The 26,675-nt window shown below is 40.2% G+C and overlaps 1 protein-coding gene and 1 non-coding gene across 4 annotated transcripts in view; one reads left to right on the forward strand and one right to left on the reverse strand.

Moving 5' to 3' along the window:
• Positions 1–23,177: 23,177 nt before the first annotated feature.
• On the reverse strand, positions 23,178–23,399 carry LOC119535619. Its single transcript, XR_005217234.1, has one exon. It is a non-coding gene; the product is annotated as a small nucleolar RNA U3 (small nucleolar RNA).
• Positions 23,400–24,617: 1,218 nt separating this feature from the next.
• The window catches only part of TNPO3 (transportin 3), a 114,978-nt gene continuing 112,920 nt past the window's right edge, over positions 24,618–26,675 (forward strand). Inside the window, exon 1 of one of the 3 annotated variants that reach the window (XM_037836191.1) lies at positions 24,618–25,051. In XM_037836191.1, coding sequence (XP_037692119.1) covers positions 24,932–25,051 — 120 coding nt within the window. In that variant the 5' untranslated portion in view covers positions 24,618–24,931. The remainder of the gene's footprint in view (positions 25,052–26,675) is intronic. The other 2 variants (XM_037836189.1, XM_037836190.1) reach the window with 2 other exon arrangements.

Consider the following 26,675-nt stretch of genomic DNA (forward strand, 5'->3'; position numbering starts at 1 on the left):
TTCTGGTTCAGGGTGGTAGTTAAAGGACAGACTCTGGAGGCTTCCTGGGTTCCAATCCTGGCCCTTTTCCTTTCACCTGTTTTGGGAGGTGAAAGACCTTCCAGGCTGTTCAGGAAAGAGTTTCTTCAGGAGTTTCTTCTTTGTGGTAAGACCTGTTTCTGCTGGCCTTCTCTTGCTAAAATGCTGCTTGGTGATTTTCCCTTATTGTACGTTTCTTTTTGTGACACCTACAAATATTGAGGACATGGTGGACCTATCATCAAGGGAAGATACAAATGTGGCAAAATTATCTCATGGAATTGCCATATGCCCTGAGCCCTTGAACATTTGTTATGTAAACTGGGGTAAACTGAGTGCTCTGAAAGTTGGTTTTTCCAGTCATTTGTCTTGTCAAAAATTTGTTAACTTCCTTCTCTCTGATTCACCAGCCCTGTGAAAGGATTGATAAAAATGGAGTCTGAAGCACTGCAGAATCATAAATTATTTATTGTATTTAGGGGTTGCAAGAACCTGAAAATAAGAGGAATAAAATTGTCCTCAATGTTAATTAGGATTAGGCTTAGCAGTAACAGAAAAATGAAAACAAACAAACAAAAAAACCCTAAAAAACGTAAAACAAGTCAGAATTTCATTTCTTTCTCCATAAAAGTCCAGCGGTAAATGGTCTTGAGCTGGCAGGGTACCCCACAGTGTTGGGCTCCCAGGTTTCCGCTAGAGCAAGGGTTCTTAACTTTTGTGGTGCCATGGACCCCTGTGGCAGTCTGGTGAGCTTACGGACCTTTTCTCAAAATAATGTTTTTGAATGCATACACTAAAGCACATAGGATTACAAAGAAAGCCAATTATTTAAATACATAGCTATTAAAGTATGTTTTAAAATTGTGATACAGGAGTGACATCATCAACATGGTGACATCAACAGATACTGAAAACTCTCCAGAGATTCAATGAAGAAAAGGACAATTCTGAATTGTTTTAATCTCTGGAGGAGGACATAGACTGGAGAAGGACCCTGCAGATGCTGATTGAAGGAAGAAGAATATCAGGTAGGAATCTTCCATCCAAGACTAGCTGGTCCTCTCCCCACCCCCTCACTCAGTCTCTGTGTGGGAAAGGCACAGAATCAGCAGATGGGATCCTTCCCACCAGGGACACAGTCTATAAAATCTCTCACAACAGTGAGACATACCCCACCATTTGAAGACCTGGAAGACAGGGCAGGACATATCAAGGTCCAGTTCTCTCTGTCTCTCTTGAGGGACAGAGAGACTGAGAAAATGTAGAAAGACACTGTGTTTCCAGCCCTGGGTCTGAAAGGCCTCTGCCATCCTTGAGGAAAGCAGCAGCCAGTGGCTGTTTACTTGCCTGGGGGTTGGCTAGAGTACTGGGTCAGCTGAGGAAGTACTTTGCCACAGGTGGAGCCCCACATTGAGCTATATTTTGGCCAGCAAAGTGAGGGCATGGGAATCCTATAGTTTCAGCTCACCTGTGTAGATGCAGCCTGTGCTCAGAGGCAAAGCAGCCTGTGAGGAAGATAAAGTTACCAAACAGCGCCATCTGCTGGACAGTCCAGAAAGTGAAAGGGACTAGAAACCCTTTTAAAAAGATGCTTCAGAACCTTAGGAGTGCAGGAGCTGGTCTACATGGCCTCCACAGAAACCTGGCCCTGTTTTGGCTGAGAAATAAGGAAGACACAACTGTTAAAGCAGGGCTCTGAAACAAACCCAGGTCTTGTTGACTGGTGAAGAACAGAGAAACATTGGAAGCAAGCAGATTTGTTTTACCACACACAGTGCTCTTGCTGGGGTGCCCATTGCCTACCTCCCGTCCCTGTGGCAGGCCACGGTGGGTGCCTGCTTTGGGCGGGGGGGGGGGGGGGACTGCGGAGCCAACCTGACAACTAGCCAGGGAGAAAAACAAAGAAAAGCTAGAATCAAAGACAACCAACAAGAAAACCCTAGGGAAGAGAGTGAAAATAACCTTCAGAACAAAGTAATCAAGAAAATCAGATGTCTAGACAGCAAAAAATCACAATCCACATCAAGAAACAAGAAGATATGGCCCAGTCAAAGGAACAAACTTACACCTCAACTGAGATTCAGAAGTTGAAACAACTAATTAAAGATGTTCAAAAATATCTTATAAATCAAATAAATGAGTTGAAAGAAAAGAGTGACAAAAGAGATAAAGAGTAAAAAGAAGACACTGAGTGACCATAAGGAAGAATTCATAAGCTTGAAAAAAACAAATGGCAGAACTTATGGGAATGAAAATCACAATAGAAGAGATGAAAAACACAATGGAGACATAAACAGCAGACTTGGAGAGGCAGAAGAAAGGATCACTGAACAAGAAGACAGAACATCTGAAATCCTACACACAAAAAAACAGATAGGGAAAAGAATGGAAAAATATGAGCAGGGTCTCAGAGAACTGAATGACAATATGAAGCATATGAATATGCATGTTATAGGTGTCCCAGAAGGAGAAGAGAAGGGAAAGGGGGCAGAAAGAATAATAGAGGAAATAGCAATGAAAATTTCCCAAATCTTATGAAAGACATGAAATTACTCCAAGAAGCTTAGCATACCCCAAACAGAATTGATCCAAATAGACCTACTCCAAGACACTTAATCAGAATTTCAAATGTCAAAGACAAAGAGATTTCTGAAAGCAGCAAGGAAAAAGTCATCCATCACATAAAAGGGAAGATTGATAAGAGTAAGTGCAGATCTCTCAGCAGAAACCATGGAGGCAAGAAGGCAGTGGTATGATATATTCAAGACAATGAAAGAGAAAAACTGCCAACCAAAAAGCCTATATCTGGCAAAAACTGTCCTTCAAAAATGAGGGAGAGTTTAAAATATTTTCAGATAAACAGACATTGAGAGAGTTCGTGAATAGGAGACCTTTTCTACCAGAAATACTAAAGGGAATGCTCCAGACAGATAGGAAAAGACAAGGAAGAGAGGTTTTGAGAATAGTGTAAAAATGAAGCTATCAGGAGCTAGAAAGACGGCAGAGATCAGGCATTTGATGCTGAAGGAATATAGAATGTTCAAGAGGATTGATTGGGTAGGTCCAGAAATGGATAGCACAATACTGTGTGATGGTAGTACAACATTGTAAGTACACTGAACAAAGATGACTGAATACAGTTGAAAGAGGAAGGTTAGGGGTATGTATGACACCAGAAGGTAAGGTCAAAGATAAAGACTGGGACTGTATAACTTAGTGAAACCTAGAGTGGTCAGTGAGTGTGACTAAATGTACAAATGTAAGAATGTTTTTACATGAGGGAGAACAAAAGAATGTCAACTTTGCAAGGTGTTGAAAATGGGATGGTACTGGGGAAAAAATACAATCAATGCAAACTTGAATCTATAGTTAACAGTAACATTGTAATAGCTTTCATTAATTGTAACAAAGGCAATATACCAAGGCTAAATATCTATAAGAGTGGGATATAAGGGAGGGGTTTGGGATTCATGGGTTTGTTGTTGTTGTCTGACCTTTTTATTGTATTGTATTTTTATTGTATTTTTAATTTTTTTAGTCATCATTTTGCTTCTTTTTTCTTTTTCCTCCTCTTCCTCTTTCTTTGCATAAGAAATGCAAATGTCCTCATATAGATTGTGGTGGTGAATGCATAACTATGTGATTATACCAGGAACCATTGATTGTTTACCTAGGAGGGAATGTATGGTGTGTGAATAAAAATGTTTTAAAAATAAACAGAGGTAAAACAAAGTTTAATGAGAAAAAAAAAATAAACAGAGGGATACAAGTGCTGGAGAAGATGTGGTGAGGGGGATGTACCTAATCACTGTTGGTGGGGAAGTAAAATGGTGCAGCCCATCTGGAGGGCAGTTTGGTGGTTCACTGGAAGCTAAGTCTGGAGTTGCCATATGGCCCTGAAACCCTGTTATTGGGTATATACTTGGAAGAACTGAGAACAAGGACATGAATGGACATTGGCACAATGGGGTTTGTGGTGGCAATATTCATGATTCACAATGGATGGAGATGGCCTAAGGGTACATCGACTGATGAACAGACTGGCAAACTGTGGTGTATACATACAATGCAATATTGAGCTGGTACAAGAAGGAATGAAGTCGTGAGGTACGCAACTAGGGAATGGAACTTGATGACAGTATGTTGAGTGAAATAAACCAGAAGGAAAAGACAAAAATTATAGTGCCTTACTAATATGGACTAACTATAAAGTGCAAACTCTGAGAATGAATTTGAGAGCATAGATTATCAGGGGAAAGTTTATAGTAAAATATCCTAGATTGTAAGCTCTTACAGCAGTTACATTTATTCCTGAATTTTAAGAGTTATTTCTAAATGCTGAGATGCTGAGCTCTTGGGTATAACTTGGTTGGTCTCTGGAACCTGGGGTATCTGTGTGATGTGACATCTGAGACTCAGAGCCAGAGTCCAGCAGCTATGAATGTCAGCATCACCCCAAACAGCAAATGTTAAAGAGGCTGAAAAAGAGATCATCAGACTTCAGTTAGAGATATGAATGAAATTGACTTGGTTAGGTCTAAGATAAATCAGACTAAAGGGTAAAGGATGATATTGACTGTGTTTTAAAACTTCAACTTCTGTGTGAGACCAAAGGAAGTGATGTTTATTTAGTGCAAAAATCTATATTTTCTGTACCACACTATATAATTTAACTTGTATGGTCAGTTCATTCAAACACCATAATTACATGGAACTTTGAATATGTGGTGAGATCTGGTTCATTTTTACAGGTTAATATGAATCCCCAATACATCCCAGAGTAATTTGGGCAGAGAATAAAAATGTATTTGCAAAGCCCTCTTGAAGGACTGCAGCAAAATGTGAAAATATTAACTTCCCCACCTGGGGAATTACTGATATTCTTACAAGCACTGGGGACTACCAATTTACAAGGCCGAGCTCTCAACCTGGGGGCTTTCCTTATGAAAATTGTTACTGCAAAGAAGAGGCTAAGCCTACTTATAATTGTGCCTAAAAGACTCCCACAGTGTTCTGGTTTGCTAACGCTGCCATTATGCAAAATACCAGAAATGGATTGGCTTTTATAAAGGGGGGTTATTTGGTTACAAAGTTACAGTCCTAAAAAACTGTCCAAACTAAGGCATCAACAAGAAGATACCTTCACTGCACAATGGCTGATGGTATCCAGAACACCTCTGTCAGCTGGGAAGGCATGTGACTGGCATGTGTTGTTCCCAGGTTGTGTTTCAAAATGGCATTCCCCAAGATATCTCTGGGCTTGTCTTTCTTAGCCTCTTCAGTTCCTGTGCATCTAACAATTTGGGGATCCTCTCTTAGTTTCTCCAGAGCAAACTCTGGGGTAGCATCTCTTAGCTTACATCTCCAAACATCCTTCTGTCTACATCTCCAAGCATCAGCATTCAACAGACTTCTCTATAATGTCTCTCTCAGCTGCTCTCCAAAATGTCCCTCTCTTATAGGACTCCAGTGATTTAATTAAAACCCAGCCTAAATGGGCAGGGTCCATATCTCCATAGAGATAATCTAATCAAAGGTCTAGCCCACAGTTGATTGAGTTACATCTCCATGGAAACACTCAATCAAAAGGTGACACCCTAATCAAAAAGATTAATAAATCTGCCCCCATAAGCTTGCATTGAAGAATATGGCTTTTTCTGGGGGACATAATATATACAAACCAGCACACCCAGAGAACCTCTTTTGTTGCTCAGATGTGGCCTCTCTCTAAGTCAGCTCAGCAGGTGGTCTCTCTGCCCTCCCCTCTACATGGGACATGACTCCCGGGGCTGTAAATCTCCTTGGCAATGTGAGACATGACTCCCAGGAATGAACCTGGGCCCAGCATCATGGGATTGAAAAAGCCTTCCTGACCAAGAAGGGGAAGAGAAATGAAACCAAATAAAGTTTCAGTGCCTGAGAGATTTAAAATGGAGTCAAGAAGACATTTTGGAAGTTATTCTTATGTGTTATATAGATATCTCTTTTTAGTTTTTAGTGTATTGGAATAGCTAGAAGGAAATACCTGAAATTGTTGAATGGCAATCCAGTAGCCTTGATTTTTGAAGGTGATTTTTATAACTATGTCACTTACACAGTGTGACTGTGTGATTATGAAAACCTTGTGGCTCCCATTCCCTTATTCCAGTGTATGGAGAGATGACTAGAAAAATGGGAACAAAAAGTAAATGAATAATAGGGAAGGATGAGGGGATGGGATGTTTGGGTGTTCTTTTTTACTTTAATATTTATTCTTCTTCTTTTTTGTGGTAATGAAAATGCTCAAAAATTAATTGTGGTGATGAATGCACAATTACATAATGGTACTGTGAACAATTGTATACTGGATGATTGTATGGTATGTGAATATATCTCAATAAAATTAAAATTAAAACATTGTAATACAATAATATATGTACTTCTCTGGTACTGGATTAAATAAGTTCTAGAGGCAGATAACATAATTACCATAATTTTGAAGTGGAGGTGAGCATAAATGATATATTAATATCTTGTAAAAACTATACTATGATATGGAAATATCAAATGTGCTGGTCAAATGTATTGTAAATACACTATGGTGTTTTTTTTTTTACATATTTATAATTGAAGGACAGGCTAAATTTCAGTTATAGCTTAGTGAAAAGAACTCAATCCAAGTTCACAGATTTCCTGATTCTATCCTTGGAATCTCAGTTAAAAACCCCTGTTATAAATCATTGCTCTGCTGTGCATGGCTTCCATTCCTAAGGTCACCATGTGGACCAAAGGGAGGCCATGATATGACAAAATGAGGATATCTGCTTTCCAGGCAGCAAGAAACAGGAAGGCTAAGAAGGAAAAAGGGTGAACATACCAGCTGTCCCTTAAAGAAGATTTCTGGAAGTTGCTTCTTTGGAAGAAGATTTTTTTTAATTTTGTTTTATAAATGAACATTCAACAAAATTGGTTTTTTTTTTTTAGTTGTATGAGTTTTAACACATGTATAGATTCCTGTAACCAACTCCACAATTAGGATACAGAACATTCCATCATCCCCAAAAAACATTCTAGTGCTATCCCTTTGTAGTCAAAACCTCTCTCCACCCCACTCTTCTGGAAACCACTGGTCTGTCCATCAATGTTCTTGCTTTGTTTTTTTGAGAATGTCATGTGAGGGAATCATACAATATGTAATCTTTTGAGACTGGCTTTTTTCACTCAGCATAAATGCCTTTGAAACTCATCCAAGTTGTTACCAGTATCAACAGTTCAAGGATCAATAGTTCATCCCTTTCTATTGCAGAGTAGCATTCCACTGTCTGGATGTATCGCAGTTTGTTCATCCATTCACCCACTGAAGAACATCTGGATTGCTTCCAAGTTTTGGTAGTTACAAATAGAGCTGCTATAAACATTTGTGTACAGGTTTCTGTTTGAACGTAAGTGTTCACTTCTCTAGGATAAATACTTAAGAGTGAGATTGCTGAGTCATATGGTAGGCGTATATTTAACTTCATAAGCTGCCAAACTGTTTTCCAGAGTGGCTGTACCATTTTGCATTCCTACCAGCAAGTTTCAGTTGTTCTACACCCTTGCTAGCACATGGTATTATCTGTAATTTTTATTTTAGCCATTCTATGAGGGGTGTAGTTGTATCTCATCATGGATTTAATTTGCATTTCCTTCGTGGCTAATGATGTTAAACATCCTTTCAGGTGCTTATTTGCTTTCTGTATATCCTTTTTGGTGAACTGTTCATTGAAGTTTTCTTTTGCCCAGTTTTTAATTCATTTGTTTGTGTTTTTCTTACTACTGAATTTTAAGAATTCTTTGTATATTCTGGATGCAAATCTTTGTCAGATATGTGATTTGCAAATACTTTCACTAGCTTATCTTTCCAATCTCTTAACAGTGTTATTTTTTAAAATTTTATTCATGTACCTTAAAATCCATCTAACGTATACAATCAGTGGCTCTCGGTATAATCACGGAGTTATGCATTCACCACCACAATCAATTTGAGAACGTTTCTCATTGCTCCAAGGGGAAAAAAAAACAACAACAACGTTTTTTACAGAGGAAAGTTTTTAATTGTGATGCAGTTTGGCGGAAATATTTTAATCTGAGTTTGGGTTACAAGTAAAACCAATGGTGTGCCAGTTTGAATGTATTATGTCCCCCCAAACGCCATTATCTTTGATGTAATCTTGTGTGGGCAGTCCTATCAGTGTTAATTAGATTGTAATTCTTTGAGTGTTTCCATGGAGATGTGCCCCACCCAACTGTGAGTGATGACACTGATTGGATAATTTCCATGGAGGTGTTGGCCCGCCTATTCAGGGTGGGTCTGAATTAAATTACTGGAGCACTATATAAGATCAGACAGAAGAAGCAAGATTGCTACAGCCAAGAGGGACACTTTGAAGAACTGAGAAAGGAGCTTCAGCTTACAGAGACATTTTGGCAATGGCCTTTGAAAACAGACTTTTGCTCCAGAGAAGCTAAGAGACGACAAACACCTCAAGAGCAACTAAGGGTGACATTTTTGAGGAACTGCAGCCTAGAAAGGAACATCCTGGGAGAAAACCATTTTGAAACCAGAACTTTGGAGCAGATGCCAGCCACGTGCCTTCCAGCTAACAGAGTTTGTCTGGACACCATTGGCCATTCTCCAGTGAAGTGTTACCTTGGACACTTTATGGCCTTAAGACTCTAACTGTGTAAACAAATAAACCCCATTTATAAAAGCCAATCCATTTCTGGTGTTTTGCATTCCAGCAGCATTAGCAAACTAGAACAAATGGCCAGTCTAATATCCAAGGGAGGAAAACAGCCCTTGGGTTCTGCATTATTGGTGATAGTAGGGGACAAGCACCTAAAGAAATGCCATTTTTTGAGCACCTTCTTTGGCTGTCTCATTGTGTTAACTTTTACTCTGCTTTCTCAAATACTCTTTATCGTAGTCTTAACAATGGTGATGTCCACATATTACTTTATTTATTTATTTATTTTGCCCCTGTTTTTCTACTCATCCATCCATACACTGGACAAAGGGGAGTGTGATCCACATGGCTTTCCCAATCACACATATTACTTTAAAGCATTTTGAAAAGGTTCCACTTAGGAGAAATGGACAAAAAGGAGCAAATGCCCAGCCCCCTCCCCAGAGCCAGGCTTCCATTCTGAATACTATATGCAAGATGAAGAGAGGAAGTGTGTTCTATTCCTATGAGCAAACTGTGAGGAAAGGAAAGAAGGAGCTAATGGAAGGAGAAAAGCTATGACCTGCACATGTGACCATTCCCTGAAATCCCCAGATGTTCACCAAACATTTCCAAAATCACTCACAAACGCTCTAGATGAGTGGCTCCACTGAGAGCATTCTACGTGGTGGTGAGTTCCACATGTGATTCCTCATAAGCAGCACCAAAAGCAGGCATGAGCACAGCAGCAGAGGAGACAACACCAAGGGAGTTCCGGGAATGTGCAGAATCCTGCAGAGAGAATTTTGGACATCAACAGTCCACAGCCTCGACAAGCAATCTGAGAAAATTCTTTCTGAAACCCTAAGGGACAGGAAGGGACAGGGGGTTCTCTGGCTTGTGCATTCATACATAAATGCAGACATACCTTAACATTTACATGTAACAGGGACAATATTTTATATGCTGTTAGATTATTCACTTTTTTCACACAATTGGATGTCAAAATATATATATTTCATCAAACACAATATGCTGTCACTTGTAAGATGTAGTACAATTTTATGTGCCACTAGGAAATTAAAAATGCTACCAATAAACTATGACATGCCATTGATTGTAATACCATTCTAATTCCAAAGATGTTAAAATGTAAAAAAAAAGGAAACTTTTTAGAATTGATGAAGCATGACAGTATATATCATTAGTTGTCATGACCATATAGTATTACATTCATAGCATGGATGTATCATAATTTTACTATCAATAGATATATACATTGCTTTGATTTTTTTACTTCTATAGGCAGTGTATTGTTAAATATACTTACTCATACATACTTCTTTGCTCACTTATCAGATTATCTCCTTGGAATAAATTCTTACCAATGTAGCTTGTAAGTCAGGGTTATAGATATTCAAAAGTTGGGCATGTTGCTAGGCTGCTCTATAGTTGACAGTTGAAAAATGCTGTTTCATTGCTCGTTTTATTTGCATTTCACTGATTATTTGTAAGGCTTGTATAACATTTTTTTGTATGCTTATTCATCATTTATGTTTGTTTAATAGTCTGCTCATGTCCCTCTTAAGAGTTGCTTTTTAAAAATGAGTGAACATAGGTAACTGTAGTAGGCAAATTGTTGATTCTTCAAGTGGAAAGAAGCAGTGTCATAGAAAACAGATAACATCAGACGGTACAAACATGATTTATATTTATTTTTGAGTTCAGACACTGTGGTACAATGAGTAGAACTGTCCGGAAGTGGCCCTGGAAACTCATTTGGGGTTTATGGGCAATGACCCAGCAGGGGCTGGACTTTTCCCTGTTAGGGGTAGTGGCATCAAGGTCAGCTACCACAGGATGGGAAAGCTTCCTCCTCTAGCCTCAAGGTCTCCAAATATTGGGAAGCTGGCATTTCCAACAACTCCTCTGAGTGGCTGGCACCTCTCCATCTAGACTGCCCAGCACCCAAGCAACCCATGCGTTCTCTCCCTTACCAGGATGCTTTCTTACATTTGCTCCACAAAAATGCAGAGTAGGGGGGTGCAGAACATAGACTCATCTGTGGATACAGTAGTGCACCTTGACCCACTCCTTGGGTTAATGGAAGGATGGGAGACCCCTAGTGTTCTGGTTTGCTAATGCTGCTGGAATGCAAAACACCAGAAATGGATTGGCTTTTACAAAAGGGGGTTATTTGGTTACACAATTATAGTCTTAAGGCCATAAAGTGTCCAAGGTAATGCATCAACAATCAGGCACCTTCACTGGAGGATGGCCAATGGTGTCTGGAAAACCTCTGTTAGCTGGGAAGGCATATGGCTGGTGTCTGCTTCGGAGTTCTGGTTTCAAAATGGCTTTCTCCCAGGATGTTCCTCTCTAGGCTGCAGTTCCTCAAAAATGTCACTCTTAGTTGCTATTGGAGCGTTTTTCCTCTTTTAGCTTCTCTGGAGCAAAAGTCTGCTTTCAATGGCCGTTTTCAAACTGTCTCTGCAGCTCCTCTCTCAGCCCCTGTGCATTCTTCAAAGTGTCCCTCTTGGCTGTAGCAAGCTCTATCTTTCTGTCTGAGCTTATATAGTGCTCTAGTAAACTAATCAAGGCCCAAACTGAATGGGCGGGGCCACACCTCCATGGAAATCATCCAATGAAAGATCTCACCCACAGTTGTGTGATTACATTTCCATGGGAACATCCAATCAAAAGTCTCCAACACAATCAACGTCAATATGTTTCCTGCCCACACAAGACCGTATCAAAGATAATGGCATTTTGGGGGACATAATGCATGCAAACCAGCACATCTGCCTTCTTTTCACTTTTTGACCCAGCCTTGTGAGATTTCTTTTTCCCTAATAAGGCCTAATTCTTAACCCAGGCCAAGTAACCTATCAGAATTCATTCTAAATCCTGGAACACAATAGGTGATGACCTAGAAAGGACCATTGTGGTATGATGGAAGAGTCTGTTTTGGTTTCTTGGCTGCTAAAACAAATATCATACAATGGGTTGGCTTAAACAATGGGAATTTGCTGGCTCACAGTTTTGAGGCTAGGAGAAATCCAAAATCGAGGCATCAGCAAGGCAGTGCTTTCTCCCCAAAGACTGTGATATTCTGGGGCTGGCTGCCGGCAATCCTTGGTCTTTGGCTTTTCTGTCACATGGCAATGCACATGGCAGTGTCTTCTTTCTCTTCAGGATTCCAGGTTCCTGTCTCACTTCTGCTCTTTTTGGGCATGCATTTCATTCCTCTCTTATTCCATTCACAGACAAGTTTCCTGCACTGCCCACCCTCCCCCATGTCCCTTCAGTAGTCTTCATGGTAGAAAATGGCCTCTGACAATTCCCAAGTTTAAATCTCTTTTGGAACTCTAGCCAAATTAAGACTAGCATCCAGTCCTAATTGCAAATTCTGGGGAAAGAAGTCAGGTGGCCCAGCTTGTGTCCTCAAGGTTGCACCTACTATAACCTTTGAACTGAGGAGGGCTGAGGGTAGGAAGTGTTAGTTCCTAGAAAAATGGTGGAGGAGGCAGGAAAAAAACAATGGGAGACTATAGAAAAAATCTAGGGTGACCAACTGTCCTGGTTTGCCCAGGATTTCCCCTGTTTTATTGCTGGAAGTACCATGTTCCAAGAAAACCCCTTCAGTCCTGAGCAAACCAGGACGGTTGGTCACTCTAAGGTGAACCAGAAGGGACTTTGACTCTTGGTGGTGAGGGGTGGCACTAAAGGAAGAAAACGAGTTGACGAGATTCTCAATAGGGGACGTTTGGAAATTTTGGTGCATTTTTCATTGTCACCATGACTGAGGTGTGCTGTTGACATTCTGTAAGGCTTGGTTCATACCTGCCCAAGGAAGAATTGTCCTGCCCCAAATTCCAGTGTCATTGCTGCTGAGAACCTCTTCTGCAACAAAATGAAGGACGGCATGGCTGTCAACCCAGCTGCACATTTGAATCACCTGGGGGCTCTAAATAAGAACTAGATTGGAGCCCCAGTCCTAGCCCCAGAGTTTTTTGATTTAATTGGTCTAGGCAGGTACCCAGGCATCAGTATTTTTTTTAGAGTGCCCCCCAGGTGTTTTTAATATGGAGCCAAAGTTGAGAATCAAAATGACAACAAGAGAGGGCTGAACTAGGGGAAGTTGGAGTCTTAGAAGATGAAATATTTGAGCATTGGAGGAAGAGGGAAATTGGGAACTTCTGAGGCCACAGAGAGGTCTAGATGGCTGGAGGACAATGAAAAGGGTTTTGGGTTTGTTCAGAGAAAGAGGCTCTTGGGTCTAAATCCAGCAGTGGGACCAGAGAGGGTATGTGTTCAGTGCCTACCAAGCAGAGTGGCAGGGCCAATTGTGGCCCTAAATAACTAAATTTCCCAGGAAGTAAGAACTGACTTACTTAAGCCCTTCGATCCTGGGAAACGGGGGAGGTAGGTGGTTACAGGGGTTTGGCTGGTGGCATGGAGCTGCTGGCTTGTTTACTGCCTCAGTACCTTGTTAAAATACACTGTTAATCCAGTATTTGGAAAGGCTCTTGGTTTTGGAAACAAACAAACAAACAAAACAACAGCAACTGTGAATTACTTACAAGTATCTCAATGAGATCAGAAGAGACTGAATTCATATATTGTAAAACTGTAATTACTTTATATTTGCTTACACTGAACCAATTCCAAGGCACTTTCACATTATCTCATTCGGTCCTCTTGGTGTGGTGGGTAGGTTGGTATTACCATTCCTTTTTGCAGGGAATCCAGATTAGGAAGGTAATTACTTGGCTAGAGTCAAGAGGCTAGAGAGTAGTGGTGCTGGGACTGACACCTGGGTATTTAATTTTTAGGATAACCCTCTTTCCACAATGCCATCCAAGAGTGCTGGGTTTTCCCTCCCTGCAGCCTAGTGGCTGGGGCTTCTGCTTGTGTGAGGGGAGAGCATCCCTCGTCAGCCCAGTTGTGCAGCAGTTTGGCCATATCACACCACCACTACCAATGCATTGTTTAATACCCTGAAGTAAAACTGGGTTGGGTTTCAATAAACTGTGGATATAGTATATGGTGGTTTGAAACTGTTATGTACCCCAGGAAAAGCCATGTTCTTTTAATCCATTTCTGTGGGTGTAGATCTATTGTAGGTGAGAACTCTCGTTTAGATTATTTCAATTGAGATGTGACCCACCCCATTCAAGGTGGGTCTTAATCTTTTTACTGGAGTCCTTTATGAGAGGATAACACAATACAGAAGCAGAGAGATGCATTTAAGAGAAGCTCATAGAGAAAAGCCCCAGAGATGCTGAGAGAGGACCCAAAGAAGCTCAAAGAGGAAGCCACTGGAACCAGAAACTGAAATCACCATAACCTGGGAGAGAAGGACCAACAGATGCCGGCCATGTGCTTTCCCATGTGACAGAGGTGTCCTAAATGCCAGCAGCCTTTCTTTAGAGAAGGTATCATCCTGTTGACACTTGGACATTTTCATGGCCTTAGAATTGTATATTTGTGAGCTAATAAAATCCCATTGTAAAAGCCAAACCATTCTGTTACATTGCATTCTGGCAGCTTAAGCAAACTGAAACATAGTGTGAATTGTAAAAATTAATTTTATTGGAAGGAAGCTATCCTCCTCACCCCCACCACCTCCACTCCTGACTTCTGAAGATAAGAGCTCAGTCAGGAAGACTTTGTGAGTGATAAAGAAAACAGGTTAGGGAAAGGCTGGTGGAAACTTCATTAAACAGTCTAGATTTTTTCTCTTTTATGCCCCTGGGTCCTCTGTACTGTATTTCTTTTCCTGAAGAAAAAGTTCTTAAGGACTTTGATAATATTGAAAATTCAAACCTATTCAGTATTTTCCCATTCCAGCATATCAGAACTGACCTCTCAGAAAACCTCCCAAAGAAGATTCTTTTGACTGTGGACAGCTAACTGCACCCTCATCATTCTGTAGAAATTTAGGCTCTCTAAGAAGTCTCTTCTGCTTCCTGAGTCACAACATTTTGGAGGGGAAGAGGCAAGAAATTGCAATTTTGGAATACATGTCTGGGTTTATGCCAAGTTTTAAAATTCTTGGTCTGCATTTGGAACCTTCTTTAGTCAGTAGACTGTTCACTCCCATTCTAGACTATCTGGTTGTGAATCAAATAGCCCATAGGCCAGATTTGGTCATGGCACCCAGGCTGGCTCTCTTGAGGTCCGTTGCTGCCTGCTCTGTTCACCGCTGTCCATTCCTGGTCTCACTGCCACAAGTTTCAGTTTGCTTTGCAAGTGGAATCTGGTAAAAAGCTTGTGTGAGCTTGAAAGTCAGACAAAGGCAGATGCTGTCCCGGCACATGAACCCCAAAGGTGTGTTTAATTGAAAGAAAAGAGATTTGTTCCATGCTGCGTTTATGGCTGTCTGGGGTTGTGCATCTTAAGAAATTTGGTCTAGAATATGTTCCCTGAGGGTTGAAGCCAGGCCAGGAGAGGTCAGTGCTGGGCAGCCTTTTCTTGGCAAACAACCGCCAAGTTTTGGTTAACACTGACTGCCCCCTGACCATTGACTTCTGTAAGTTTATAGTTTCATTGATTGAAAACAAAATGATCAGGTTGTATTTGTTATATGTTTGTTAAAAATGTAAATGGTCATTATAAAGAAAAAAATTCACATAATACAGACATTATTATTGCATTCAATAAATATTTATTGTGTGCCTACATACACCAGGCATTATTCAAACTTGGGGATATGACAGTGACCAAAACAAAGTTCCTGGCCATACTGAGCTTACATTTTAATGGAGAGAGTAGATAGAAAACAAAACAAAACAAAACAAACAAAAACAAATAAGTATTAATATGCCAAATGGCAATAAGTGCTATAAAAAAAAATTCAAAAAGGAAAGTATAAACTATTCAAAATCTCATCACCAGAGATAATCGTTATTAATATTGAACATCCTTCCAGATACCTCTGTTTGCTGATGTATAAATTTAGATACAATTTCATATCAATGGGTATTCCTTACGTCATGATTCATAACCTGTTTTTTTCCCCCAATGATATTTCTAGGACATCTTTTCATGTCAATATATAAAAATGACATGATTTTTTTTCCTTTTTTCTTAATTTGAAAATTTTCAAACATATATAAAAGTAGAGAGAATAGTGTAATGAACATGTTTACTTATCTCCTGGATTTAACAGTGTTAACATTTTGCAATAATTGCTTCATCTATTTTGGCCTAAGTATGTATGTGTGCCAGTTTGTATATATTATGTCCCCCAGAAAAAGCCATATTCTTTGTTGTGTTAGCGTTGATTAGGTTCGAACTTATTTGTTCAGTGTTTCCATGGAGCTGTGACTCAATCAACTGTGGGCGAGACCTTCATTGGATTATTTCCATTGGTGGTGTTGCCCCACACATTAAGGGTGGGTCTTTATCGGATCACTGGAGTACTTTAAAAAGAGCCACACAGGCCTAGACGGAGAGAAGCTGCAGCTGACAGACATTTTGAAGAAGGCCATTGAAAGCAGATTTATGCTAGCCCAGAGTATGCTCCGGAGAAGCTAAGAGAGGACAAAATGCCCAAAGAGCAACATTTTGGAGAATGTCATTTTGGAATGCAACCTGGGAGTAAGCAGACACCAGCCAGGTGCCTTCTCAGCTAACAGAGGTTTTCCGGATGCCAATGGCCTTTCTCCAGTGAAGGTTCCCTTTGTTGATGCCTTACCTTGGACACTTGCTGGCCTTAAGACTGTAACTGTGTGACCAAATAAACCCCCTTTATAAAAGCCAATCCATTTCTGGTATTTTGCATAACGGTGGCTCTAGCAAACCAGAACAGTATGTTAAAGTAAATTATGGACATCATGACGTCTCACCCTTAAAAACTTTAGCTTTTTTTATCTCTAAATAAATAGGACATTTTGCTACAAAATTACACCACCACAATGAAATTAACATTAATTCTTCCTGACTTGATTTTCAATGGCTGCCTTGTATCCAATGCATGGGTACACTCCAATGTTCTTAAGCAGATTTCTGTTGATGGATATTGAGGATGTTTCTATATGTTCACCAGGAGCAAACCACACTGGGATAAACATTCATGTGCACATACCTTTTTACTACCTGAGGAATTTATGGCTGCTTGTTCCTGACAGGGAGCTGTGGAATTCAATTGAAGTGTACCTTCTTCTAGTGAAGCATAACGCGTCTTGGCCCCTGTTGCAATAAGTGCTATTTGCCCCTGTTTAGTGTCATCTGTGTGTCAAAGGAGAAGTCTGATGTTATCTGATTCTTTGGGTCAAGGATGAGGGCCCTTTCCCAATTCTCCAAGGCCAGTGGTGGTAATGGCAAGTATTTATCAAAATTCTTAATGGTAGGTGCCTGAAATTCAATTTAAATTAACTTAGGAAAAAGAAGATTCCCAGGAAGGGTTGGACAACCCAAACATAGAAAGGATGGATATTGGGGCAAAACCACTGGCCTCTGCCACACTGCCTTGGCAACTTCCTTCCTCATTGCAGTGAGAGCTTGCCTCATCCTGGGGTTGGAGGATGGAGGGAGAATCAGGCGAAGAGATTAAGGAGGGCGTCGTGGGGCCACAACCTGTGCTTAGTGTAACCTGAAGTTCACTACAAGACAAGAGCCCATGGCTCATGTCCCATAACTGATTTAAGCTTCCATGGAAGCCCCCACAGCAGCGCCAAATTACATATGGGATTGGACAGAACCTTGTATGCTGAGGTGCAGGCCTTCAACCCTTGGGTAAGCTCACCACTAATGAGTAAAAGGAACACTCATCCTCTCTTTCCTTCTTGCTTAATGAAACCTCATTTGCTTGTATGAAGAAAGGAATGGGGTCCTTTGTGTTGGGGTTGGGCACATCGAACTTTGCATCAGAGTCCAGTTTTCCTAATGTGGCCATTGTACCTAAAAATAGATTTTATAGGGGTTTTGCTACTTCAAATATTTCATATATTTCTAATATTTTATTCCAAATATATTATTCTAACCATATTTGACCTCTCCAGCATCTGATGTGGCTTCAAGATGCTCCTTCTTTTTTGAGTCCCATGACAGCACACTCCCCTGGATCGCCTTCTTCCTCTCTGGCCACTCCTTCCCAGCTTCTGTTTCCTCTGCTAACCTTTTAAACGTTGTTGATCTGCAGGGCCCTGCCTCAGAGTCTCTTTTCCCCGGTCCATTCCCTTGACTTTACCCATCATCTCTAAACTGATTCTCAAATCTGTGTCTTCAACTGAGGCTGCATCCCTGGGCATCATTACCACATATACTGCAGTCTGTTGGACTTGGCTGTCTCTTAAGTGCCTGGATATTCCACAAATCTAAGAATACACTCATCATCTTCACCTTTGCATCGCTCCTCAACACCATAAAATCTGCCTAAGGCTGAGTACTCTTCCTTCTCCTCACACCCTACAGCTCAAACAATCACCAAATCAAAATTCTGCCTCCTAAATCCATCTTCAATGTATCTCCATCCCCATTGCCAAGACCTTACTCTAGTCCACCATCACTCCTCACCAGGATTGTTACGACAGTTCCTTATTTATGTGCTGTTTCCCCTCCCCCACAAGCCATTTCACATTGCAGCTAGAATTATTTTTCTAAGACAAAAATCTTACTTCCTGGGACTAAAGAACTAAGATACAGGTCACTTAAAACCTTTACAATGTACCCACTCATTAGCAATGGCTTGAAGACACAAAGGGGAGTGTTCTAGTTTGCTAATGCTGCTGGAATGCAAAACACCAGAGATGGATTGGCTTTTATAAAAGGGGGTTTATTTGTTTACACAGTTACAGTCTTAAGGCCATAAAGTGTCCAAGGTAACACATCAGCAATCGGGTACCTTCACTGAAGGATGGCCAGTGGTGTCCGGAAAACCTCTGTTAGCCGGGAAGGTACGTGGCTGGCGTCTGCTCCAAAGTTCTGGTTTCACAATGGCTTTCTCCCAGGGTGTTCCTCCCCAGGCTGCAGTTCTTCAAAAATGTCACTCTTAATTGCATTTGGAGTATTTGTCCTCTCTTAGCTTCTCTGGAGCAAGAGTCTGCTTTCAACAGCTGTCTTCAAACTGTCTGTCATCTGCAGCTCCTGTGCTTTCTTCAAAGTGTCCCTCTTGGCTGTAACAGCTTGTTCCTTCTGTCTGATCTTATATAGTGCTCCAGTAATTTAATTCAGACCCACCCTGAATAAGCGGGCCAACACCTCCATGGAAATTATCCAATCAGAGTCATCACCCACAGCTGGGTGGGGCACATCTCCAGAGAAATACTCAAAGAATTACAATCTAATCAACACCGATAGGTCTGCCCACACAAGATTACATCAAAGATAATGGCGTTTGGGGGACATAATATATTCAAACTGGCACAGGGAGTAAAACACTGGTCTCATTTCTTGCTCCTAATCCCAACTCTATCCTCCAGCCAGTGTGAACTTCTTTCAGTCCTTGGAATATACCTCTCTCTTGCCACCAAACTTTCACATACATTGTTGCTTCTGCCCAGAATGCTTTTTCTTTGCCTAATTGCTTCCTATTCACCTATCAGTCTGGTCTCAGTTTAGATGTAATTGCTCCCCAATGCCTCCACTCTGGCTTAGGTGCCCCCTCTATTTGGTATTTCAATAATTTACAATCACAGAACTTTGTTTTAAAATAATATCTTTATTGTAATATTATTCATATAAAATTCACCATTTTATAGTGTACAATTCAGTGGTTTTCAATTTATTCATGAGGTTGTACAACCATCACCACTAATTCTAGAACATTTCATTACCCAAAAAGAAAGGCTGTACCCACTAGCGGTCATTCCCCATTCTCCTTCCCGCAACCCCTGGTAACCACTAATCTCCTTTCTGTCTCTATGGATTTGCCTATTCTGTACATTTCATTTAAATGGAATCATATGATATGTGGCCTTTTGTGTGGGCTGCTTTCACTTAGTATAAAGTTTTGAAAGTTCATCTATGTTATATCCTGTATCAGTACTTCATCCCTTTTTATTGCTGAGAAATATTTCATTATATGTATAGACCACAATTGTCCATTGATGGACATTTGGGCTGTTTCCACCTTTTTGACTTTATGAATAATCCTGCAATGAACATTTGTGTACAAGTATTTGTGCAACATATGTTTTCATTTCTCTTGGATATATACCTGGGAGTTGAATTGCTGTCTCAAATGTTTTGTTTTTTTTTTTAATTGAGATATATTCACATACCATGCAGTCATACAAAACAAATTGTACATTCGATTGTTCACAGTACCATTATAGTTGTACATTCATCACCAAAATCAATCCCTGACACCTTCATAACCATGCACACAAAAATAACAAGAATAATAATTAAAGTGAAAAAGAGCAATTAAAGTGAAAAAGAACACTGGGTGCCTTTGTCTGTTTGTTTCCTTCCCCCATTTTTCTACTCATCCATCCATAAACTAGACAAAGGGGAGTGTGGCCCTTATGGCTTTCCCAATCCTATTGTCACCCCTCATAAGCTACATTTTTATACAACCATCTTCAAGATTCATGGATTCTGGGTTGTAGTTTGATAGTTTCAGGTATCTACTGTCAGCTACCCCAATTCATTAGAACCTAAAAAGGGTTGTCTATATTGTGTGTAAGAGTGCCCACCGGAGTGACCTCTCGGTTCCCTTTGGAATCTCTCTGCCACTGAAGCTTATTTCATTTCCTTTCATTCCCCCTTTTGGTCAAGAAGATATTCTCTATCCCATGATGCCAGGTCTACATTCCTCCCCAGGAGTCATATTCCATGTTGCCAGGGAAATTCACTCCCCTGGGTGTCTGATCCCACATAGGAAGGAGGGGAGTGATTTCACCCATCAAGCTGGCTTAGCTAGAGAGAGAGGGCCACATCTGAGCAATAAAGAGGCATTCAGGAGGAGGCTCTCAGGCACAATTATAGGGAGGCCTACCCTCTTCTTTGCAGCAACAGTCTTCCCAAGGGCAAGTCCTGTGGTAGAGGGCTCAACCCATCAAACCAACAGTCCCTTATGTTTGTGAGCACATTAGCAACCATCGAGGTGGAGCAGGCCAATACCCCTGCATTCTCCACCAGCTCCTCAAGGGGGCTCTGCATATTTTTTTTTTTTTTTGATTAACTCTTTTTTTTTAAATCAACTGTATAAAAAGTGAAAAAAAATTTAAAAATTAAAAAAAATATACAACAAAAGAACATTTCAAACAGGCTGTGTCAAATGTTAACTCTTATGTTTAACCTTTTGAGGAACTTCTATACTGTTTTCCAAACAGCTGCACCATTTTACAACCCCACCAGCAGTGTATATTGATTCCAATTTCTCAACATCCTCATCAATACTTGTTATTGTCTATCTTTTTATTTTATTCTAGCCATCTAGTGGATGTGAAGTTTCCCTGATGACTAATAATGCTGAGCATCTTTTCATGTACTTGTTGGCTACTTGTATATCCTCTTTGGAAAAATGTGTTGTCAAGTCTTTGTCAATTTTTAAATTGAGCTATTTGGCTGTTTATTGTTGATTTGTAAGAAGTCTTTATGTATTCAGGATACTAATCCCTTATCAGATATATGATTTGCAAAGATATTCTCCCATTCTGCGGGATGTCATTTCACTTTCTTCATATTGTTCTTAACACACAAAAGCTTTTAGTTTCAATGAAGTCCAATTTATCCAGTTGTCCTTTTGTTGCTTGCACTTTTGGTGTCATATTTAACAAACCATTGCCTAATCTAAAACCATAAAGATATACTCCTATTTTCTTCTAAGAGTTTTATAGTTTTAGCTGTTACATTTAGGTTCCATAATCTAATTTAAATTAATTTTTGTATATACTGTGAGGTAGAGGGTATATACTGTGAGGTAGAGGGTCCAAGTTCATTCTTTGCTTGTGGATGTTCATAATACTTTTTATACGGTATTGATTTGCTTGTCTCTCTTTCCAATTAGACTGTGAATTCCATGAGGACAGAAGCCAATTTTTTCTTGCTAAATTTTTTTAAATGAATCAGTTAATGAAAATATCAAGATTCTTTTCTTTTTTAAATGAAATTGTATCAATTCTGTGCAGTAACATTGTTTTCACACTGCTGAATGGCAGTTAAAATTCCTTGGTAATAATAATTCAGAAACAAACTAATATATAAAATGAAAGAGATTGTACATTTACCAGGCTTTGGAGTGAAACTGATCTAGATTCAAATCATAACTTTCATTTAAGAACTGTGTAACCTTGGGCAAATTACATAACCTATTTCTCATTCAGTAAAATGGAAATTTATTTGATAAGGTTTTTAAGAGTTTAAATGAGATTATGCACCTACAGTGCTTAATATATTGTAAGCATCCATCAAAAAGTAGCAGATATATATTTGTGCAAAGGAGTAGCAGTAGCACTAAGAAACTATTTTCCTACTGCTACATGTCCCAAATTTCTCCATAGTACAAACCCCAAGATTTCTATTTTCTTTTGTGAATTGTGAATTGTTAGAATTTTCTTTTTTTAAAAAAAGCTTTATTGAGATATAACTTACATATCATATAGTTCACCTGTTTAATGTGTAAAATTAGTTTTTACTATATTTACAAAGCTGTGTAACTATAACCATTATCTAATTTGAGAACATTTTTTATCACCCCCCAAAGAAACCTGTACACAATACTAACCACTCCCCATTTCCGCTTACACTCTTTCCCAATCCCCACCCCAGCTCCTCGCAACCACTAATCTACTTTCTGCCTTTCTAGATTAGCCTATTCTGGGCATTTAATGTAAATAGAATTATGCAGTATGTGGTATTTTAAAATTAGTTTCTTTCTCTTAGCACAATGTTTTTGAGGTTCATCCATTTTGTAGCATGAATCAGTACTTCATTCCTTTTTATGGCTGCATAATATTACATTGTATAAATATACCACATTTTACTTATCCATTCATCAGTTTATAGATATTTGAATTTTTCCAATTCTTGTACAAGTTTTGTTTGAACACCTGTTTTCAATTATTTTGGGTATGTACCTAGGAGTGGAATTAGTGGTCAAATGGTAACTTTATGTCTAATTATTTGAGGAACTACCAGACTGTTTTCCAAAGAGGCTGTACCATTTTACAATCCCATTAGCAAAGTATGAGGGCTCCAATTTCTCCACATCTTTGACAACACTTGTTATTTTCTGTCTTTTAATTTTATCCATCCTTGTGGGTGTGAAGTACTATCTGGTTATTTTGATTTGCATTTCCCTAATGACTAATAATGTTGAGCCTCTTTTCATGTGCTTACTAGCCATTTGTGTCTCTTCGTTAGAGAAGTAGGAAACATATACCATTTTTAAAAGGCTTATTTCTTTTTTATTATTGAGTTGTAAGAGTTTTTAAAATATATTTATTCTACATACAAGTCTCTTATCAGATGTGACTTGCAAATATTTTCTGGATTGTCTTTTTTTTTTTTTTCAAAACGAAAGCCACTCAGACTGCTTCCTCTCCCTCTTACTCTCCCAAAAAGGAAGAGAAGAATGATCATCAATGGCAATAGCAGTTGCAGAAAAGCAACGCCTAGAGTTGGCCAGCTTCACGATCAGGAGAGAACACTGCGCCTCCTTCTCATGGTTTTCGGTACCCCTACACAGTCAGAGAAACTTCTCTAGTAATGGACTATGGAAATGATCCCCAAAAGTATAGTCTTTGGGTTGTCTTTTTATTTTCTTGATGGTGTCCTATGAAACACAAAAATTTTAAATTTTGATAAAATCCAATTTATCTATTTTTTCTTTTGCTGCTCATGCCTTTGGTGCAAAGTTGAAGAAACCACCGCCTAACACAACATCCTGAAAATGTTTTCCTACGTTTTGTTCTAGGAGTTTTGTAGCTTTAGTTCTTATATTTAGGTCTTTGATCCATTTTGAATTAATTTTTGTATATGGTATGAGCTATGGGGTCTTCATTCTTTTGCATATAGCTGTCTAGTTCCCCCAGCACTATTTGTGGAAGAGGCTATTCTTTCTTCACCGGGTGGACTTAACATCTTTGTCAAAGACCGGTTGGCCAAAGGTGTGAGGGTTTATTTTTGAACTCTCAGTTTGATTCCATTGGTCTATATGTCTGTCCTTGTGCCAGCAGCAGGACGTTTTGATAATGGTTGTTTTTTAAGAAGATTTAAAATCAGGAAGTGTGACTCCTCCAATCCTGTTCTTTTTTCAAGATGATTTTGGCTGTTGAAGACTGCTTACCTTTCCATATGAATTTGATGACTGGCTTTTCCACTTCTGCAAAGAAGATAAGACCACTGATTTTTTATTCGGAAAGACATGCATAAAACTACAATTCAATTGAGAATGACCCTAAAGACGTATGCAAGTGCTCCAGAGTTCATAGCGTCCTGAGCAGTACGCTAAGGGTGTAAGGACTTAAGTGGGAAAGGGGGACTGAACAGAGATTCTAGGCATTTTGCATTTATTTCAATGTGGCACCTATTTCAGGTTTGTAAAAAGTTATCTGCTTATGTGTCTGTCTCAGAATCAGCGCAGGAGTCGCGTACTAAGTCATCTTTGGGTCTCCAGTACAATGGACATTGTGGAAAGTTGAATTGACGCGCCTCATGCACGGGGCCAGGAAGGAGTTAGTAGAAAGGGAAGAGAAAGACCTCGGATCCATCGCCAAGGAGAGGAAAGCGGCTAGGGGATGGGATGCACGTCGGTTCTAAAGCTCTAATCTGAGGAAAGAAACGGAGATCACCACCGCAACTCGTTCTCCGGGATCTAGCACCGGTAGGATCACTTCCGGAAGGAGGCGGGGAGACACCGAGGAGGCGTGTCGAGAAGGAGGCCTTTTGCAGTGCACCAGACGGAAGTGTACCAAAGGTATTAGTGTCGCCACTTCCGGTCCGGGTAAATGCGGCTTTGGAGGAGTGCGTGGTTTTTGTCAGGCGGGGATGGATTTCTGAGGGAAAGCTAGCGGGTGAAGAAGAGTCGAGCATCGGCGTCTGGACTCAGAAATCTGGAACCTAGTGGAAGGATCGGGAAGAAGGCCAGGAACCTGAATACGGCCTGACCGCTGTTTCCGAGGGGTCACTTTCCAGAGGGAACCCCTCTGCCGTGGTAACGGCCAAAGAGGAGGAGATGGCGCCAGTCAGGGAGCGGCCGTGGCCGAGGCAGTGAGGAAGCGCGAAGCCTCGGGAGAAGAGCCACAGCCGTCGCTGCCGCCACTGCTGCTACCACCATGGAAGGGGCGAAGCCGACATTGCAGCTAGTGTATCAGGCAGTGCAGGCGCTTTACCACGACCCAGATCCCAGCGGAAAGGAGCGCGCCTCGTTTTGGCTTGGGGAGCTGCAGCGTTCGGTGAGGGGCCCAGAGAGGCCGTTCGGTACCACGGGGCATTGGTGGGGTGGGTCCTAGGCTCGAGGGGTTAGCCCCAGCCTGGCGACTGGCCTCCTGAGATACTCCTTCGGGAAGAGCTGCTGCCGCGGGGTGGGGCCGCAAAGCTACATCTTGCCGCTTCTCTGAAACTAGTCGCCCCTGATCGGTCTGTCGATCGGTCGCGAACTGGCCCTTTTCTCACCCCGTAGAATCTGATTTGTGGGTCCTGTGCTTCTTGCTTGTGGCATCGATCTGTTTCTTCTTAAGTTCTACCCTTACTGCTTCTTAGGCCCTAGTTTTCAGTTTAGTCTTCCTTCAACCCAATCCCATCTCCGTCTTTCTCCACCATCTACTTTAAGGGTGTTTTTATCAGCTTCTCCTCCCTAAGTGCTGCATCTGGCAGTTCCTTCCCGATCGTAGCCTTACTCACACCTCGCGGATTCCCATTCTTGTTTGAGTCTGTTATTCTCGAAACTTCTCAGGTTCTAGATTCTTACACGTGTGAATTTCCCCTTGTGGGGTGAGACGTAGTGTTAAGAAAAAAATATCAATTTTGGTTTCTGAAAATCTTTTACTTTCTGATTTTCCTACATGTTTGGTTCTGTGACCTTGTCACTTCTCTGACTTTCAGGTTCTTCATTGATAAAATGGGTATCATAGCTTCCTTGGTTATTCCATAGAAGTGTTGTGAGCATCCAGTGAGGCATTTGAGAAGAGTGCTTTGTTACCTCTAATTACAATTTGTATCAATTTTTTCGTTGTTTCACATAATCTTATGCTTGCTCTCCCTAATTTTCACCTTCTCCTTTGCAGTCCTTTCTCTCTTTGTGAGAGTGTTTGCGAAGTACCTTGAAAACTGAAGAGACTTCCGCAAACCGACAGACTACTTTACCTTTCTTATTTTTGCATTTTATACTCCCAAGCGTTTTTTTAACCTTCTTCCACCCCCCACCCCCCCTTTTTTTTAACTTATAACTGGTACTTAAAATGTTCTATTTTAAGTCAGACCCTAAGCTGAAAATGTGTAATAAATATTTTTAAATTTATAACTGACTTTGACTATTACACTTTGTTTTAAAAATTGGGGTCCAAATCTCTATGTATTTTGTGGGAAGATAAAGGAATAGAATTCATTGTAAGCTGCACAACAATGTTCACATTATGGCCTCATTTACTGTTGAGTCAGTTTCTGTGATTTGGAGAGTATAGTTTTCTAAAGTGTGAATAGAAGAAATGCTACAACATACTACAAAAGCCAGCTCTTGCCTTCTAAACCTGCTTGTTTTTGTGTGTATTTTAAAACAATAAACTTACTGGTACCAGCAACTGTGTTAGACCTTGGTATGTGGAATGAACCAGACAAAAATCTGCTTACCACATAGGGTCATTTGATGATTGAATGAGTTAATATCTACAAAGAGCTGACAAAATTTCTTGGCATATAGAGCTCAAAATGTTAGTAATTATTTAAATGTTAGCCACTTTTCTCTCCTTGCTTTCCACTACTCTGTTGCAACTTGACATGCTTAGGGTCCCAATAGAAACAGATAACATATTAGGATAATTGAAGTAGGGTTTATTTTATAAGGGTACTATTTATAAAGAT

The sequence above is a fragment of the Choloepus didactylus genome, chromosome 5 (genome assembly GCF_015220235.1).
Source record: "Choloepus didactylus isolate mChoDid1 chromosome 5, mChoDid1.pri, whole genome shotgun sequence".
NCBI classification, from domain to species: domain Eukaryota; kingdom Metazoa; phylum Chordata; class Mammalia; order Pilosa; family Megalonychidae; genus Choloepus; species Choloepus didactylus.